At 32.0% G+C, this 18,923-nt stretch overlaps 1 protein-coding gene across 6 annotated transcripts; it reads left to right on the top strand.

Annotated features, from left to right (window-relative positions):
* Positions 1 to 8,369: 8,369 nt before the first annotated feature.
* On the top strand, positions 8,370 to 16,150 carry LOC142613132 (two-component response regulator-like APRR2). Of its 6 annotated transcripts, none has more exons than XM_075785338.1 (12): positions 8,370 to 8,573; positions 9,467 to 9,668; positions 10,381 to 10,460; positions 10,821 to 10,887; positions 11,229 to 11,275; positions 11,568 to 11,645; positions 11,746 to 12,303; positions 13,095 to 13,235; positions 13,692 to 13,961; positions 14,106 to 14,177; positions 14,813 to 14,884; positions 15,376 to 16,150. In XM_075785338.1, exons 2-12 carry the CDS (start codon positions 9,539 to 9,541, stop codon positions 15,538 to 15,540), a joined length of 1,680 nt encoding a protein of 559 aa, XP_075641453.1. In that variant the 5' UTR covers positions 8,370 to 8,573; positions 9,467 to 9,538; the 3' UTR covers positions 15,541 to 16,150. The 6 variants fall into 6 exon arrangements, with proteins under 6 accessions (XP_075641453.1, XP_075641449.1, XP_075641452.1 ...); XM_075785334.1 differs by having other exon boundaries at positions 15,373 to 16,150; XM_075785337.1 differs by having other exon boundaries at positions 8,386 to 8,407; positions 15,373 to 16,150.
* Positions 16,151 to 18,923: the final 2,773 nt, after the last annotated feature.

The raw sequence follows: 18,923 nt of genomic DNA, 5'->3' as shown, positions 1-18,923 counted from the left end.
CTTCTATTTATGTTATTTTTTGTATTCCTTTACTTTTTTTTTTTCTTTCCATTAACTTAGATCAACTCACTCTTTTTTACATGTGTATTAATTGCTTTTCTTTTAATATGATCAAATCAATCATCTCAAGCGGCTCTCTCTCTCATCTTAAAGTGACAATATTTTATGATGACTATCAATTAATTGCAACCCTACTCCTTTTCTCAATTTTGGGACCAACTATGAACAAAGTATAACACTGAGCACAAACATGGTGTAGTTCTTTTTTTTGACAGTCCATTCTTCAACTTTGTTATTTGTGCTAAAATGGCCTTGTGCAATTATATGATTTATTTATATCAGAGATTGGTACAGTTCGTTTTTTGGCTTTCAGTGAAAAAAAAAGGTTCGTTTTTTGGCTTTTGCTACTGGCCAGAAAATGATCACACGAGCAGTCTAGCACCATGGGTCAGTCTATAAAGTGATCGGTTTCGGCAGTCGGCACAACTTAATTTTTAGGTTTTTTTGAAATAAATTGTTTAAAACAATTGTGAGATCTGCAACCAGATTAATTTTCCAACTTAGGTAAGTGTTTTGAGTTTCTCACTCAAGCACTCTGGAATGGCAGTAGTGATTGATTTTGCTGTGGATAGAGTCCATAGAGAAACTAGCTAAGATTGTTTGTTAAAAATTTAAATTTTATTTTTTTGAATATGACAATATACTGGATGCCGTGTTTATTTAAAATGAATTTGACAGTATAAATGAGGTAAAAATAGATATAATTTATTATTATAATATTTAATATATTGAATCAAGAAATTAATTCATTTAAAAATGAGATAATCATTTTCCATATTTTATCCTTAAAGGCCAAAGAATCGTCATCCAATCAATTTACTCTTGTATTACTTTAGCAGGGAGGTTTTTTTTTAAAAAAAAAATATATATATATATATATATATATAAACTTTATGCAGGGAATTGCACCCTGTTAACATATGTAATGAAAATGAAATAACAAAGCCAATAAAAAAATTTCTTGTGTGATTCAAACCTTTAACTAACAGCAAACGAAACCTGTTAACATATGCAATGAAAATGTAATAACAAAGCCAATAAAAAAATAATTTCTTCTGTGATTCAAACCTTTAACTAACAGAAAATGAAATATCATTGTGTAAACAGACAATATTATATATACAACTCTATTTCATAATTTTTTTTACAACTGTTGACATGATTTGTTGCGATTAGATATATTAATCATAATTAACTATATTAACAGTTGTGAATTTTTTTTAATAATCCTATTTGTGAAGAATGTTGTGCGCATATACTTTTTATTTATTTTTTTTTTTGAGAATTGTGTTCATATACTTTTTGATTTAGTGTTCATATATTTAATTGTTTGTAAACTGGGATACGGGGTTTGGGCCTTCATGTATCTCGGCCCACCTAGTAGAGGTGGTATATATGCAAATTAATCAAGTAGTAAAGAAAGTAGTTGGTTTCCACGTGATCACGTAGATTGTCACGAGTGGCACGTGACCCTAGCGTTTTCACTTTTCACCCCCATCAAAATTTTGACATAACATCTCATTCCCTGCATTAAATTACTCTCGGCAGTGTCTGTGACTGTGAGACCGCGTTATATTCCCCAAACTTACGTTTGATGATTTTTTTTTCTTCTAAAGAACTGTGAAATTGTAATTAGTGAGTCATTAATTTTACATGCGTTTAACATTTTTTCTCTATTACTAACAATCACACGTATCACACATATCTGTATTGTGGCAATAGTATCATAGTTTTGACACAAAAAGATATGTTCACAAACTTCCTCAATCACTTTGGATCAATTTAATTACTAGAATTTTGTCTTGGGTTCTATGAGAAAATCTAGAATCACAATTTTTTTTTTTACCAAAACTTTACTACGACTTTAATGTGGTAGATTGTGAGTGGTGAAGAAAAAAATTGTGATTCTATGTAAAAGTGATAGATAATTACTCTTTGTCGTGTCAAAGTTATGGTAAACAAAATTGTAGTTTAAAACAACACGAGTTCCATTCTAGGGATGTAAACTTTACACATGATACTTCCTTGTCACATATCCCTGTTCTTACTATCTATGTACACAATAAACTTTATAATTTCCCGTCAAGAAATAAAAATAAAATAAAATATATAATTTTTTTGAAGCAGAATTTTTTAGATACAATAAAATTTCAATGTATTAGGTCCCATCTATTATGATTACTTTCTATTACTAAACTAAGATATTAATTGGTTTTGATATATGGGATATTTAAATCCCCAATCCATTATTAAACGACAGGAAACTTGGCCCATTGAGCACTAACTAGAACCTACTTTACAATAGTTAAGTTTATAGATTGTTAGTGGTGTATAATAAAAATGATATTAGTTATAATTCTATGTGAATTTGAAGTTGTATTAATCACAATCTATCACCCTCCAGATTATTAACTTTTTTTTTGCAGTTTGTTATGTATATTGCAAATTTGTATTCTTTGAGTGAGCTTTATTATTCTTAAATGAGCTTTAATAATAATAAGTAATAATTAAAAAAAAAATTGTATTCTTTGAGTGAGCTATGCACACACGCTTTTCTTCTTTTTTAATGAAAAATATTAAAACTACTACAAATTATATCACAAAAAGGTTATAAAGTGATGTGGTAAATGATCTGGTTGGGGTCGTTTCAACAAGATAATAATATATCCTTAGTATCGCTATTTGTTCGTTACTTATTCAGATATAAGATTTGATTGGTTATATATCACTTTTACATAAATTCACCTTTCACACAAATTTGTATCCATCAAGCGTATTTTAAGGCCATCACAGATTGTGAAATTGTGTATTAATAATTGTAGCCTTAATTTTTTTTGAAATTTCATATTTACTCTTGACTTAAAATATAAATAATGAACTAACGACATGTACTTAAGCAAATCTTTAAGCATGGACCATCATGATTAGTTACGGATTTATCCTTCCATCATTTTGGCATTTTGTCTGTCCTGGTGTGCTCAAGTCCTAATACAATTGTAGAGGCAAACATTGAGTCTCTATTATTCTCCAAATCCTACTAATAATTCAACATGATGCTTCATCTATTACTTATTGAATTATTCACCTTTTTCCATAATATATATGTATAAAGAAGCATTAAGATCATGGGGAGCAACATTAAGCTCCCTCCAATTTATAATGATGAAAGTTTGTAAGTAATAGTCGAATACCCAATTAATGAAGTAAAATAAATATAATAGTATTAGTGAAATTTCCTAAAATTAAGTGATGACTGGGATATGGGATATGGGGTATGGGATAAGATAAACACAATTGACAATTGCATATTTGCATTACTCTCCTACAAACATCTTTGAAAAAGTTGTATTTTTCAGATATGGGATATGGGATAAGATAAACACAATTGACAATTGCATATTTGCGTTACCCTCTTACAAACATCTTTGAAAAAGTTGTATTTTTCAAAGTTTCAAACTTATATCCATTTAGTATCAGAGAGAATATAAGTATTTCAAACCATCAAGCTCATGAATTTAATTGCTCCTAAAGAATAGTCAATTTCAAGTTGGAATTGGAAGGGAATTGAGACATATACAAATCTTTTTTACTATTTTTTGTATTCCACTTTATGTTCCACCAATCACAATTTGTCATGTATTTATTTAATTTTTCTTATAAAATAGCCAAAACTTAAAATGGGAAAAAAATTAAATACATAGCAAGTTTTGATTAGTGGAACACAAAAAGTGGTACAGATTATTTGTATTCAATTGAGATGCCCTCTTATCTTGTAGCCTGGAAGGGTTCGCTACTTGATACCTTTTCTAGAATGGGAATTTTGAGAGGAAAAATGACAATAAAAATGGTCAAAAGTCAAGTCATACTATGCTTCACAATTATTAATACTATTTAATTCTAAAGAAATCCATTAATTATTATAACTATATTTTGTAATTACGAATAGTGAAATATAATTTAAGCTAAAATGCAAATTGCATTCTCCACATTTATCTGAAATTCATTTAAGTCCTATTTTATTTTCATTCAATTAACTCCTCTAAGTTTCAAATTTATTCAGTTCAGGCCTTTTGTCCAATTTCATTAAAATTTTACCGTTAAAAAAAATATTTTTCTCACATGAAAAAATATAAAATTAATAAAAAAAATGTTATATTTTTTATATGAATTTTTTTTTTCATTAGTTAATTACATACTTCATGGCAATTTTTTTAACAGAATTGGACTAAATGACTTAATTGAACAAATTTGAAACTTAGAAGACACAATTAAACTAAAGTAAAGTTAGAGTACTAAAATAAATTTCAGTCAAACTTAGAAGGTAGAATTTACATTTTAGTCTAGAATTTAATGCAAGACAACTTAAGAATTAGGCTCTCTTTGAATGTATACAAAAACACAATGAAACAAGTTATGGCTCTTATAGCTCAACTGATATTTTTCAATAGAGATGTTTGAGGTTTAAATCTTCTCTTTTCCAACTGTTGAATTATCCAATAATAAAAAAGATACAATAAGACAATGTTAGTGTATGGCACATCATAAATATTCTATATCATAATACAACAAATATTCAACACTCGATACAGCAAGATATATATATATAATTGTAAGTGCTAGAATTTTGATAGTCCAAGTCCAATGAGAATAATGAAGTCCCTTCCCTCAAATTAAGCCCAAAACAATATAATTTGTATGGAGAGTAGGAAAATGACTTTAGTGTGAATTGAGTTAAGTTTAGGATTAACACCAAAGATCTTAAGATTAACAAAGTAGAATGATTCCAAAGAGTAATTTAAGATTAATGCTGCTTTTGGGGGAACCCGAGGATGTGTTCTTATACAAAAACTTATACAAATTCTACCTTCAACTCCTTTACACTATATTCGTTCATATCCTCTTAATTATACTTTCTTCTCAAAAAATTTAGAATCCCTTTATCTGAGAGGTTCTATTCCCTTATATACTCTTTTTTTCTTCCATCTAGGCCCTCCACTTATATACTTCCAGGCTTTCCTTTGGACACTTGTCCCCTCCAAGTTCTGCTAAAGGTGGTAGAAGGGGCTGCTTAGCTGTAAATCTACTGTTTAGGTGTTATTTTTTCATTAATGCAGCTGATAAAGTTGTTGTCATGCATTTAATGTAGAGGTGGTCAGTAACATTTTTCAAGAAATATCTTTCCATTGCCTTGGCCCTTTCTTGGAAGACTACTTCTCCTACTCGGGCGCTCTTGTAAGATTATGCACCTTTCCTATCATCTTCTCGAGTCAAAGGTGCTTTACATATGAACCGGTGGAAATACGGTTTCTCACTCTATCCGTTCCTTGGACTCCACACAATAATAATATTATATCATAGTTAATGTAATCCCAAAGGTTGGTCTAGTGGTTACCAATGTCTCATCATAAGTATCATAACTTCCTAAATTCCTTAAAGTCAACATCTTGGGACCACCCTAATAAAATCCTTCTTATAATTTATTGGTATGTGTGGAATATGAGTGCTATACACATATGGTTGAATAGTTAGGTGCTAAAAAAATTTTATGCACCTACATTAGCCCAAAAAATATTTATCTACTATAGTTAATGACCTTTGAGTCAATTGCATTTTCTAATGTTTTAAATGTAAACATCAATTGTTTGAATCTCCCTCTCCTATTTAAAATGTATATAACAAAAAAAATACTCCACTATAAAATATAATATATTTATACACACAGTATGAAAGATTATAATGAATTTACAAGTGTTTAGGATAAAAAAAGTTATGTACAATACACTGATGATTATTAACTAATGTTATTCTATAATATATTGTGATTTAGACCAATGTTGGCTTGATATATTGTCCCTTCACTTAATCTTTCTTGTTTCATAATCAATCTTAAATAGGATTTTATTAATTTTTATTTTAAATGTTATTTAATTGTATAAGCAGCTATAGCAAGTGTTGTTAGTGAATTTTTTAAAATGATCTATTCATGCATTTTGAAAAGAATTAATAATTTATTAATATAATTTATTTTTTCAATTGGAGTATTTTTCTTTGTGCTTCTTTTTAAATTTTAGTTTTGGAAAAAAATATGTAAAAAATATACCTAAATTTGTTGTTATGTTCTGTTCATCATTAGTAATAAATTTCAAGAGATCGTTTTTGAGATTATTAACTCTTCCATTTTATTTATTTAAATATTAATTAATTAATAGAACTTGATTTGTCTAATGCACTATTGCAGTTTTACTTATTATTTATCAAGATAATCATTCAATAACCTTAATCTTCACAAGTGAAGAAGGATTCATTTAAAATCAAATTAATACTAGAATTTTTCGTAGCAACTATATACAAAGAGACATGTTTAGGTTTTAGTATGGGAATCAACATTTCTAAATAAAGATTGGGGTAAAATTACGTATCAATTACTTTTGTCAAACCTTATAAAAGTGGGTATTTTGTGCACCATATATGACCTGAACACAGGTGACTCTTGAGATTAACTTTAGCGCAGTAAAAGAGAAAAAGTGGGTTTGGTGATTTTTCCATATTTTAATTAGACATAAATCACATTTCCAAACAAAAATGTGAGTGGGTATGTGATATATTTAATTTAGAATAAAATAAAAACATGTATATAAGGCCAAAGATTATGGGGGGCCTAATTGGATAAGAGATTTATTATTTTTGGTATATGCAAGATGTAAATTTAGGTTATTCATTTGAAAAGAAGAGGCTATACTAATTGAACTAATTAAATTCATAGCTCATTTCTTTAATAAATAGAAAAAGAATTATATCTGATTTATAAAAAAAAATTAATAGTTATAATAATAAGGAAGTCATCTCTTTTATTGAACGAAGAAAGAAGTGGCTTGTGTTTGATTTATTTTTCATTTTTTTTATAGTATAGTATTAAAAACAGATAATAAGTACAAGGTTTTTGGTTCTCCAAGTGAACAAGAATAAGTAATGCCACTTATGATTGAATTTTGGACTTATATAAATTAAGGAAAGAGTTGGTGGTGGGAAAGTAAAGTAGTGAGTGAGAATAAAAAATTAATTGTCCACCTATATATGTATGGTTCTTAAATAGAGCAAGGCTTAAGGTTATTAATATCTAACAGTTTTTTTTTTTTTTTGTGGTAAACTTATCTAAAAGTTCTCTTTATAGTTTATACTATTATATTTGGATGAGGGGTGATTGGAGGACAAAGGAGAGGAATAAAATAAGTCAAAAAAAAAAAAAATTGTCCAACCATATAGAGGATGTAGGGGTTTTGTATTGATAATTTATATATAGAGGATGTAGGGTTGTTTTCATTACATTAATATATAAGTTCTCTTATCCTTTGTTAAGATTAGAGAAGACAAGAGCTAAAATCTAGTAAGTTCTCTTATCCTATGTTTAAATTTGAGAAGACAAGAGCTAAAGGATTAAGGAAAGAGGTATTCCTTCTCAATAAATTTTAGAGCTCATGACAAAGCTAAAGGTTTCGTGCTTGAGAAAAGTACTTCATTTGTTGGCCAAGAAAACACCAATGAGTGCAAGCGAGAACTTCAGAAAAGGCAAAGCAAAAATATCGATTCAAAAGTTTGGTCTCAATAGTAATCGATTAGTCATAGGACTTTATATTATAGGTGTTGGTTTTTTTTTTTTTTTTTTTGGGTCGGAGGTGTTTGTTGAGTGTCCAATAATACCTCCAAAAATTAAGCAATAATTTTCCAAAAGCACAAAAAATAATAAAGAGAGTACATAGCCATCTGACTATCGTGCCACAATTTGCTGAAAAAGGAAATATTTTATATATACAAACACATGCACAAAACTAATGTGATAATAAATGCACAGTGTCCGTTTGGTAAAGATTATTTTTGTCAACTTATTTTACTATTCAGTTTATTTTTGTTACTATTTATAGATCCGGCACTTTTTGGTACTATTCAGAGGTTTCAAAGCACTGTTTCAACTAAGTTTTACTTTTATCTACGGTACTTTCAACAAAAAAATAAATTGATCTTAAATAGACCCATAGTTATAATTATTAATTTATAAAGCTTATGCAATACAATTATGGTGTAAAATTTGTAGTCTCTCCCAAATCATTCTTTATACAATAAAATTATGGCGTAAAATTGGTAGTATCTCTCAAAAAATTATCGCAGCAAAAGGTACAAGCGGTTCAAAGTAGCAAGCAATGGTCTTTTATGATTGGAGAAAAGTGATTTTCTGTGTAGTTTTGAGATATTCACCAAAAAGGAAGTGGAAAAAAAAGTCTATTGACCTTTTGAAGGAGAGCCTTTTGCATTTCATATTCTGTGGTCCGCAACACGCGATGGCAACTGTATAGTAAGTCACAGAAACAGACACCCCTTCAAAACTCACAAGTGCATCTCTCTCTCTCTCTCTCTCTCTCTCCATCTCATATACACAGCCAAAGGGTAATAATAAGTAAGTTGTAGAAGTGGGAAGAAAAGAGCCAGGGTAAGAAGAGGAGTTTCAGTGTTCATTAGAGGTAGTTGAAAAGAAAAGAGTGTACTTCTGTGCGTACCGTTTGATATCTTGCTTTACCATCTGCATGCTGGTTACCAATTCTTTTTATGTTTATTGTTACATAGATTTACAGTGCATTTTCTGTTGATTTTTTTGTTCTTGTTATGTGCATGCATGTATTTGACTTGTAGCAGATTATCTTCTTTGTTTTTTCAGTTTCATTCTAAGACATCCCAAGTTTTTTTTTTTAATTGTTGTTTAATTTTTTACTTGATTTTTTATAAAAAATTTATGGTTGAGTTTTTCTTGTCGGTTCCTCTGTATTTTGTGGAGAGTTTACATGGGTTTATTTTTTGTCTGTTTCTTGTTCTGCACAAAGGGCACTAGCTTATAAGATCTTTACACTTTGAACAAAATCTTTCCCAACTTCTTGTTATCTTACATTTTACAAACTTGTGTCAGGATTTTGATTAGTTTCTCACATGGGGTTTTTTTTTTGTTTTAGTACCTTTCTTGCAAGTAAGTTGGAAATTATTCAATGATCTAATAGTTTCAGTGTTGCACGATGCATAATCAAAACTTGTTCTTGCACTATAGTTTAAAGAAGATTTTTGTGTTCAAAATAGCCCTTTCATGACTAAATCTTTAGAGATCAGTAAATATATTGGTGTTTCATAGGTCATTATTGTGTAAACATGCTCAACTTGTGATATGATACCCTCAATGTGTTTACTTTTTCTTTCAATCATAAAAAAAAAAAAAAGTGTTTTACTTTTTTTTTGTTTCTTTCTCACTTCTTTTTGTTTGTTTACTTTTAGAAGTACTATTTTATGATAGAAAGAGTTTGGATTAACATTATAGATTATTAGATCAAACAAAGATAATTCTAATGTGTAATTCTTGGGGGTCATGCAGACCTGTTTAAATGTTGGTAAGCAGTGATCTGCAAGATTTGTTGGGGGCCTGAGAAACGATGCCAAACCAGCTATGGTTTGCTCTGCTAATGATTTACAGGAGTGGAAAGACTTTCCTAAGGGACTCAGGGTGCTTCTTGTTGATGGAGACAGCAATTCAGCCGAAGAGATAAGATCAAAGCTTGAGGCAATGGATTATATTGGTTAGAGATTTTGAATTCTCCTATTTGTTCTTAGCTTTTTCCATACAATTCTCTTTCCAAACTAGAAATCTTGGTCTGCATCTTTTCTTACTTCACCTCATATTCCATGAATGCATTGGTCCCCCCCCCCCCCCCCAATCTTTGCCTTGAAAAGGCATCTTTTAGTGCCCCAATTACTTACATCTTCGGGATTTCTGTTCTAGGTATAAATGTGGTTTTGGATGTTAGCTTCATTGAGCATAGAAGACATTTTGACTGAATAGTGTTAGAGATCAATCAACTTTTCACACAGCATGGTTTTAAATGATAAACAAAAGCGATTAAAATTGTTATTACATTTGAACTTTTGTACTATTTGTTAGTTGCATGTGGTCAAAATGGTGAAATCAATGTGTTGTTATCTTTGGCAATTTCTTGATAGCCTTTTCAACATGTTTCTTTTGGTTTCTCTAATCTCTTGTTATCATAGTTTCTTTTGGTAAAACTTGAATTTGAAGAATAAGTGATTTAAAAGTAGTGTGTTAAGATACTTAAAAAACTCCTCTTCATTTTGTTTTTCTTTTCTTTTTCATTATTGACTTATTTATCCTTCACTTTTTTATTGGATATTAGTAAAGTTCTTGTGTTTAATTTTTTAACCTATCTTCACTCATCTGTCACTTTTTGTGTTCTTGTTAACATATATGTGACAACCCTTCCGTGTCTGTTACAGTTTCTACATTCTGCGATGAGAACGAAGCTTTGTCAGCAATTTTAAACAAGCCTGGAAGCTTTCATGTTGCTATTGTAGAGGTAATAACCTTTTTGAAACGGAAATTCATAGAAGTCTTTCATTATTTCTTTATAATTTTCAAAATGACATGCATATATGGAAATAATGTGTTATTTACCATAAGTTGTAAATATCCCAGATCAAGAAAAATGATTCGCTCTATTTCCTTTTAAAAATTCATATTCCAGAAAATGCATCCATAAGTAAACATGCTTCATTCATCTCATCTTGTCACTGACATCATCATAATGCACACTTCATCTATCTGCATTAAGATTATTGCTTCCTTTATATGTTTAGCATTGAGATAAATGAGCCTTTGTGCTATATTGCACTCTTCCTACACATTATGTATCTCTTAAAAGCACATGTGGTCACAGGTGGGTACAAGCGACAGCCATGGGAGTTTCAAGTTTCTCGAAACTGCTAAGGACTTGCCAACCATTAGTAAGTTTAGAAATTAGTCCCAACTGGTCTATATTCAATATAAAGGTGTTTTTTTTTTTTTTTTAATGTTATCTTTCTACTCAATTTTTTAGACTTTGCTTCAGTTCTTCTACTTATGTCCTTTACCTATATCTCTGTTTTATCCTGTACATTTTTCTTTTTCTCTTTTTATAATTATTGTTTTCGAACATTTTCAAAATTTTGTTTCACAAGAAACCAGATTACGAGATTACCATCGATGTCAGTGTAGAGTAGAGTTAGGGAAAAAGTTATGGAAGGACTCTTCTTTCCAACGTCATGTACAATTTCTTATGCAAAGCAATATGATCTTCTTGTTGCAGTGACTTCAAACATTCATTGCCTGAGCACCATGATGAAGTGCATAGCGGTAAGGTTTTAAGTGCAAATTTGCAATAAATAATCGTGCACTTCTAATCATACAATCTTTTAAATGGCTTTTCTTTGTAATGTATTGTTTTTTGGTCCTTTATGATCATAGACCAATATTTGAACTTCTCAGTTTAAATTCCAATGCTTCAATTAAACGATCTTTAACTTTTGGTTATTTCTATTTGAACTTTACTGGGAGTTTGATGCTAAACTCATATGTCATGACAACCTGGAGTGCATTTCCAATCCATCATAAATGTTGATGTGTCTATGTTATTATAATTTTTCAGCAAGGTGCAGTTGAGTTCCTACGGAAGCCACTTTCTGAGGAGAAACTCAGGAATATTTGGCAGCATGTGGTTCACAAGGTCTGTCTGAATTTCTGGAAGCATAGTGTTTGGACTTACTATAGATATATAGTACAATTATTGAGTGCAGAAAAATTATTATGTTGTAAATACTGTGCAGGCATTCAATGCTGGGGGTAGCAACCTCTCTGAATCACTAAAGCCTGTCAAAGAGTCTGTAGTGTCCATGCTGCAGCTACAACTGGAAAATGGAGAACCTGAGAATAGAATATCAGTGGAAACTAAAAATGAGTCCCCTGTTCATGAAAATGACAAGGAGCACTCAGCAGGGAGTGATAAGTACCCAGCTCCTTCAACCCCACAATTGAAACAGGGAACGCGCTTACTGGATGATGGGGATTGCCAAGATCAAACTAATTGCTCAACAGAAAAAGAGAGTGGTGAGCAAGATGGGGAATCTAAATCTGTCGAAACTACTTGTGGTGATTCAATTGGTGTAGGCACTCTTCAGGTGGATAAACCTCAAATACCAGAAAAGAATCTGATCAAAGAGGAAGAGGAGTCTGCTGATGGTTTTAAAAGTGAGAGAAAGGTGTCTCATCACCAACATAATAGAGATAGTCCCAGCAATAAAGAAGATGATTGTGCTGAAAAACCAATTAAACCATCTCAACCTCATAATTCATGTGGGGCTAGAGCTAATAGGAAGAAGATGAAGGTAATCTAATTTATGAAAGTTATTACAACTTTTTGAAGAACTCCCTGATATTTCCCGATGTTTAGAGTACATAGACTAGTTTGTACCTTATGCTCCAATAATTTGAGAATACAGAAGTTCTCATAACCATAATAATTTCCTAAACAACTAAATTTCACTTAAAAGGTCTCAAAAATTGTCCAAGTACTTGGTTTTATGACAGGCATATGAAGTCATCCATGTAACAAGCCAATGAGTGAATGCCATGTGCGAGGTTGTTACATGGGGACTTGATATGACTGTCACAAGATAAACTTCCTTGTAATGAAGGGCTTAGAGTAAGTTCTTTTACTTTACATTTGAAACTTATGGTTTTGGTATTACAGTATTCAACTGTATGTGATGCCGTGGTCAACTCACATCTTCTTGAAGGAATGTTAAAATTTCTTTGAATGGGAGCATGTTTGAAGTCTAAACAAGTCAACCAGAGATCACTGATCCATAATTCATTAATAACTAAAACTCTGAGTAAATAACAACATAATTCTCAAAGTTTTGAGAAAATTTGATGCCTAAGGAGAGTCTTTTTCACCAGTATATGTAATTTTGTACCATTGTGATTATACTTAAGAGGTTTCATATCAATAGCGGACCCGTTTTTGTTTTGTTTTTCTTCTTTCAGTCATATCTTCATGATTATAGGTACTACTGTAGTAAAAAATATTCACTAATTTAAATTTGTTTTAGGTTAGCATTTGGACATGGTGACCATCAGATTATATTTTGATATGTATTTTTTGTTTTGGTTTCAGGTAGACTGGACACAAGAACTGCACAAGAAGTTTGTGCATGCAGTTGAGCAACTAGGTGTTGATCATGTTATTCCTTCTCGGATACTAGAGCTCATGAAAGTGGAAGGTTTAACAAGGCATAATGTAGCAAGCCATCTCCAGGTTGGTACTTTGTATTGCTATTACCACCCAATGAGGTTCTGTTTCAACATTATTTGGTAACCTTTCCAGATATTGTATCCAAAACTTGTTCCATGATAAACCTTTTTTCACATCATGCCATCTTTTAGACATTAATTTAATACTGAGATTCATATTGACATGACAATGAATGAATGTGATTGGAAAATACTAAAGCTATTACCATTATTACTGCCAAAATGCATACAAATTGATATGACATTCATATTGACATGACAATGAGTTTGATTGCTACCGTTTCAACAATTTGTCAAGTTTATGTAGTAAAATATGCAGTATCGGTATCCCTAACATATTACTGTATAATTTTTACTGATCAAAGCGCCTCTCTTGGCTAATCAGATGAATTAAGTGTTTGTTGTAAAACAGAAATATCAAATGCATTAATCGAATGAATAACCATCTGTTCTCAAACAGAAATACCGAATGCACAGAAGACATATCTTGCCCAGGGAACAAGAACGGAGATGGCCGCGTTCAAGAGATCTAATGCAGAGAAACTATTATCAACAGAGACCAATCATGGCTTTCCCTCCCTATCACTCTAATCACACCCTCTCCACAGCTCCGATTTATCCCATATGGGGACAACCGAGCAGTCAACAAGCTGGAGCCCAATTGTGGGGTCAACCTGGCTATCCTGCATTGCAACCAACAAATAATTGGCACTGGAATCCTTATCCAGGGGTAAAGCATGTTTTTGACATGACTATATGTTTTATTATTTTCTTAACAGTGAACATGCACAACTACAAAAACCTTGAATTTTAGTTTTGACTAGGTGGTTGTATTATTGCATGTTTGATAATGTGGGATATTTTGATGTTTTAGATGCCTGCTGATCATGCTTGGGGCTGCCCTGTTGTGCCACCTACACATCATCCTTATACTTCCTACCCTCAAGTGAGTGTACTGATGAAGAGCTTTTGATCTTGTTCATGCATTACTCAAATGTGTCATATATCCAAACTATGGTTATGAAGATACATGCTTTTATATGAACAAAGTTTCTTTCTAAACTAGATTGGAAAGAAAATCTACAAACTCCTCGTATATCTCTATATTGAGTGTGAATTTTGAATAATCTAACCATTAGATTATATGTTCTTATTATATTCTTCATGCATGTAAAATTTCAAGAAAATCAAAAATCAATTGTTATCTCATCAAACAAATGTTAAAATATCAAATTTTTATCATCTAAAATTGTGTATAAAAAATAAGTTTATCGATTGAATAGTAAATAATATCCAATTTGAACGGAATTTGATATGCATGTTATGAACATAAGGAATATGAAATTCAACGGCTAGATTTTCAAAATTCACAAAAAAAAAAAAGATATACGAGAAGTTTGAAGAGAAACTTTGTTCCTTTTATATGGTCTCATAAATTGCCAAAAGCCTTATAGTTTAGTGGCATAGTTCTCCTTTATTAGAACTAGGGTTCTAATTTTCTTTCCCAATTATTGTACCTATTGAATTATCAGGAAAAATAAATCTTCTTTTTTATCTTAATTCCCATTTTCGATAATGCAGAATGCTGCAGGATTTCATCATGCTGGTGCAGTTGATATTAGCTGTGGCATGCCACCTGTTGACCATCATCCGGTAATTATTAACACACTTCCTTTTCTTGGCAATTTTTATAAATTTTGAGGTTGATGCATATATTTTTTACAACAAATGTGGGTACTGAGTCATAACTTCCAAGAAATTGGAATTGGAATTAGGCGTAGTTTACAAGTTATGAAAAATTTTAATTTAATTTTTTGAAAAAAATATGGTACACCTAGAATGGTTCAATTATGAAAGAAAAAAAAAACCTATATAGTAATTTTATGTTATATCTTGGCGTAGACTTTGTACAAACTGTACTCTCCTCTTTCTCTGAATAAAAATGACTTTTATAAAAAAAATAATTGTTCAAAAGGTATGAGATGGAAGCTATATTATATTTTGTGCCAAGATGGTTCAGTACCATGAACATTAAAATATTAGCTCCCCATGTTGTGACCCACAAGATGTTAACACGAAAGTGTGATCAAATCAAATGTGAAAAATGGCCTTATATTTACATTAAATTATTGCTTTGAAAGCAGGAAGAGGAGGTAATTGACAAGGTTGTGAAAGAGGCAATTGGCAAGCCATGGCTACCCTTACCCTTGGGTCTCAAGCCTCCTTCCACTGATAGTGTACTAGCTGAGCTATGCAAGCAAGGCATCTCCACCATCCCCCCTAACATCAAGAGCTCAAAACTCCGATGACATGGCAACATGTCACCAGGTCCCACTTGGAGTTATTTATATTAAGTCGGGAGGTTTCAATGCAATTCTTGACAAGTTGATGTGTGCGACTGTGAGCGATAAACTATTTTCATCAATTTCAATTTACAAACTTATTAGTAATTTTTTTTATCAAAAACGCTTATGGTCGCATAAGTCAGTAAGTCGGAAAATTGGGTCACAGGTGTATTCGTAGTACAAAATTTTGACAGGTCTCAAAGGTCCTGATTGGTCTGGTCTGAGCTGAGCACCATCTGATTCTGATCTCCAGTTGTTCCCCCCACCAAACACCCCCAACAAACAAAAGCAACACACGCGCCGTTGCTGCGCGTGGGAGATGCGCTGAGAGCTAACGTAAGGTGATACGTAGACACAAGAAGAAAAGGACAATGATCGTATCCATCGCCACGGCATTAAAATCAGATACGGCAGCCTTTTTCTTGTAGACAAATTTTGGACGGTCCAGAACCGGCCACGTATGTATGTGAAAAATCAGTGGTTGTAAATAGACAAAATAGTTACTGACAAGAACTGTTGTTATTGTTGTTGTTGTTGTTGTTAAATGTGGTGGGATCCGTGTGAATTAATCTGATCTAACGTGCAGAGTGTGTGTGTGTGTTGGACGGTGATTGACCATGAGTGTCCTTTTTCAGTGTGGGCCCTCTCTATCTAATAATGAAGGGGTTTTGATAATGGTAGGACCAATGGGGTAGGGACTCTTGTGAATAGAAAAGTTTGACTTAATTGATGCATGAGTGGATGCTGGCTTGGCTTGTTTCGGTCTCCTCAAGAAATGATGACATATGATATGACAAATGCAGGCCATTTCTAGTAGATGTTTGGTGTTGTGTTGGTGCTATGTCTATCAATACTTGTCTATGAATACTATTAGTTAGGTAACAAATAATATTATCAATAATATTAGTAATTAAATATATATGTGTGTTTTTTTTTAAAAAAAATAAATAACAATATTAGTAAATAACAATCACATCTAAGGATATAAAATTTATATGAAAAACTTTTTCTTTTTGAAGGGAAATAATCATGGGACAAACTTCAAATAATTTCACTATTATCAAATCAATTACAATAATTCTTGTGTATGTCTCACGATTAAAGAAAAATCTCTCTCGTTTTTCTTTGCTCTCTTACACACACTAATTATCTCTTTCAAAGGCAGCAACGCTTTGCTCTATGCTCCTTGGCTATCTTCTCGAATGCGGCAACCATTTGCTCTTTTCTCCTTAGCTATCTTCTTGAATGCGACAATACCTTACTCTCTCCTTCCTCTTGTGTTCCTCTCAAGCGAAAATCACTTTTCTCTCTCTTGGTTTCATGCTCTATTTTCCCTCTCTCCATAGGGAGGACCCTTGGGCCAAAACCATCAAATTCCTTGTAGTATTGTCTATTTATAAAACTCTTTTGCTATTCACTATTGGACTAAGAATACATTACCTTTTTAACAAGGAGTCTATTTCCTCTTGGACTAGAAATACATTACTTCTTTAATAAAGAATAGACTTCCTTCTATACCAAGCAATAGTCTTTCCTTCTATAACAAGGAAACCCAAATTAATTTTTCCTTCCTTAACTAGAAAACCTAATTGACTTTCTAAATCACAATTGGAATTTGAGGCAATTTCCCAATAATCTCCACCTTGACTCAAATTCCATCAATTGTCCTCAACTATCTTCTTTCCTCTTGGGATAGCTCCTACCTTAATCAAGTAGTCCTCTTTTTCTCTTGAAATAGCTCCACCTTAATCAAAGATCCCTTCTCTTTCATCTTAATTCACACAAAGAGTCATCTACTAGATCAACCAAGCTCTTAATAGAGTTAATCTAATAACTCCCAATACCTGTCTATCAAGAAGGTTCCAGTCTTCATCTTTCATAGTTTCAGGTTTCGTCTCCAAAAGAGGCAAATGCAATTTCATCTCATAGAGATAATCTTCAATCTGCATCCTCTAATATCCAAAGTCTATTTCATCAAACTTCTCAATTCCTAAAGTCTTGCATTCTTCTTCGACCATCGCTTCTACTCTAACCTTAGCTCTGATATCACTTGTTGGATCCCAAATAATATTATCCACAATATTAGCAATCCAAAACAATAATCACACACACAAACACAAAATTTAAGTGGAAAACCCTTCTTTTTTTAAGGGAAAAAACCACAGGACAAATTTCGAATAATTCCATTATAATCAAATCAATTACAATAATTCTTGTGTATGTCTTACAGCTAAAGAAAAATCTCTCTCGTTTTTCTTTGCTCTCTCTCTCTCTCACACACACACACACACACACACTAATTATCTCTTTCAAAGACAAAAACACTTTGCTCTGTGCTCCTTAGCTATCTTCTTGAATGCGGCAACCCTTTACTCTCTCCTCCTTGACTATCTTCTTGAAGGCGGCAATACATTGCTCTCTCTTTCCTCTTGTGTTCCTCCCAAGCGAAAATCACTTTTCTCTCTCTTGGTTTCATGCTCTATTGTCCCTCTCCCCATAAGGAGGACCCTTGGGCCAAAGCCATCAAATTCTTTGTAGCATTGTTTATTTATAATACTCTTTTGCTATTCCCTATTGAACTAGGAATACATTACCTCTTTAACAAGGCGTCTATTTCCTCTTGGACTAGGAATACATTACCTCTTTAACAAATAATAGACTTCACTCCACACTAAGGAATAGTCTTTTCTTCTATAATAAGGAAACCCAAATTAATTTTTCCTTCTTCAACTAGGAAACTTAATTGACTTTTGTCGGGGACGTTTTTGCGACAAGGGCCAAAAATGTGATATTAGCCTAAATCTCCCCTTGGGTTCTTTAGAAGTGTTTATTGTGGAGAATCAAGCTCAAAATTCCAAATGTATAATGGAACAAAAGGCTAATGGTGCTTTGACAAAAGTGAATCAAAATGCTAATAACAAAAGTGCAGAAAAAACATAAAAATATAACAGGTCTGAAACTTCAACCCACAGTCACCGAGAAGAGGAAATTGAGAAAGGTTGTGAGGAAAAGAGGGAAGGTTCCCCTATACCCATATTTTCACCCCTAAGGTTCAGAATTGTGAGAATATTTCCTGGCTCAGTGGGTTTTTACTCTTAAGTTTCAGCTCTATGGGGAAAACGTGACTTAACAAGTCTGAAATTTCGACCCACAGTCACCGAGAAGAGGAAATTGAGAGAAGTTGTGAGGAAGAGAGGCAAGATTCTCCTGTACTTATATTTCCACCCCCAACTTTTAGAATTGTGAGATTATTATCTAGTTGAATGGGCTTTTGCTTTGAAGTTTCAAGTATGTAGGTAGAATGTGGTTTTGTCTTATTTATGAGTTGAAGAGAGAGTTTTATATAG

Source organism: Castanea sativa, chromosome 10, assembly GCF_040712315.1.
Source record: "Castanea sativa cultivar Marrone di Chiusa Pesio chromosome 10, ASM4071231v1".
In the NCBI taxonomy this organism is placed as follows: Eukaryota; Viridiplantae; Streptophyta; class Magnoliopsida; order Fagales; family Fagaceae; genus Castanea; species Castanea sativa.
This window is presented reverse-complemented; position numbering and strand designations above follow the sequence as displayed.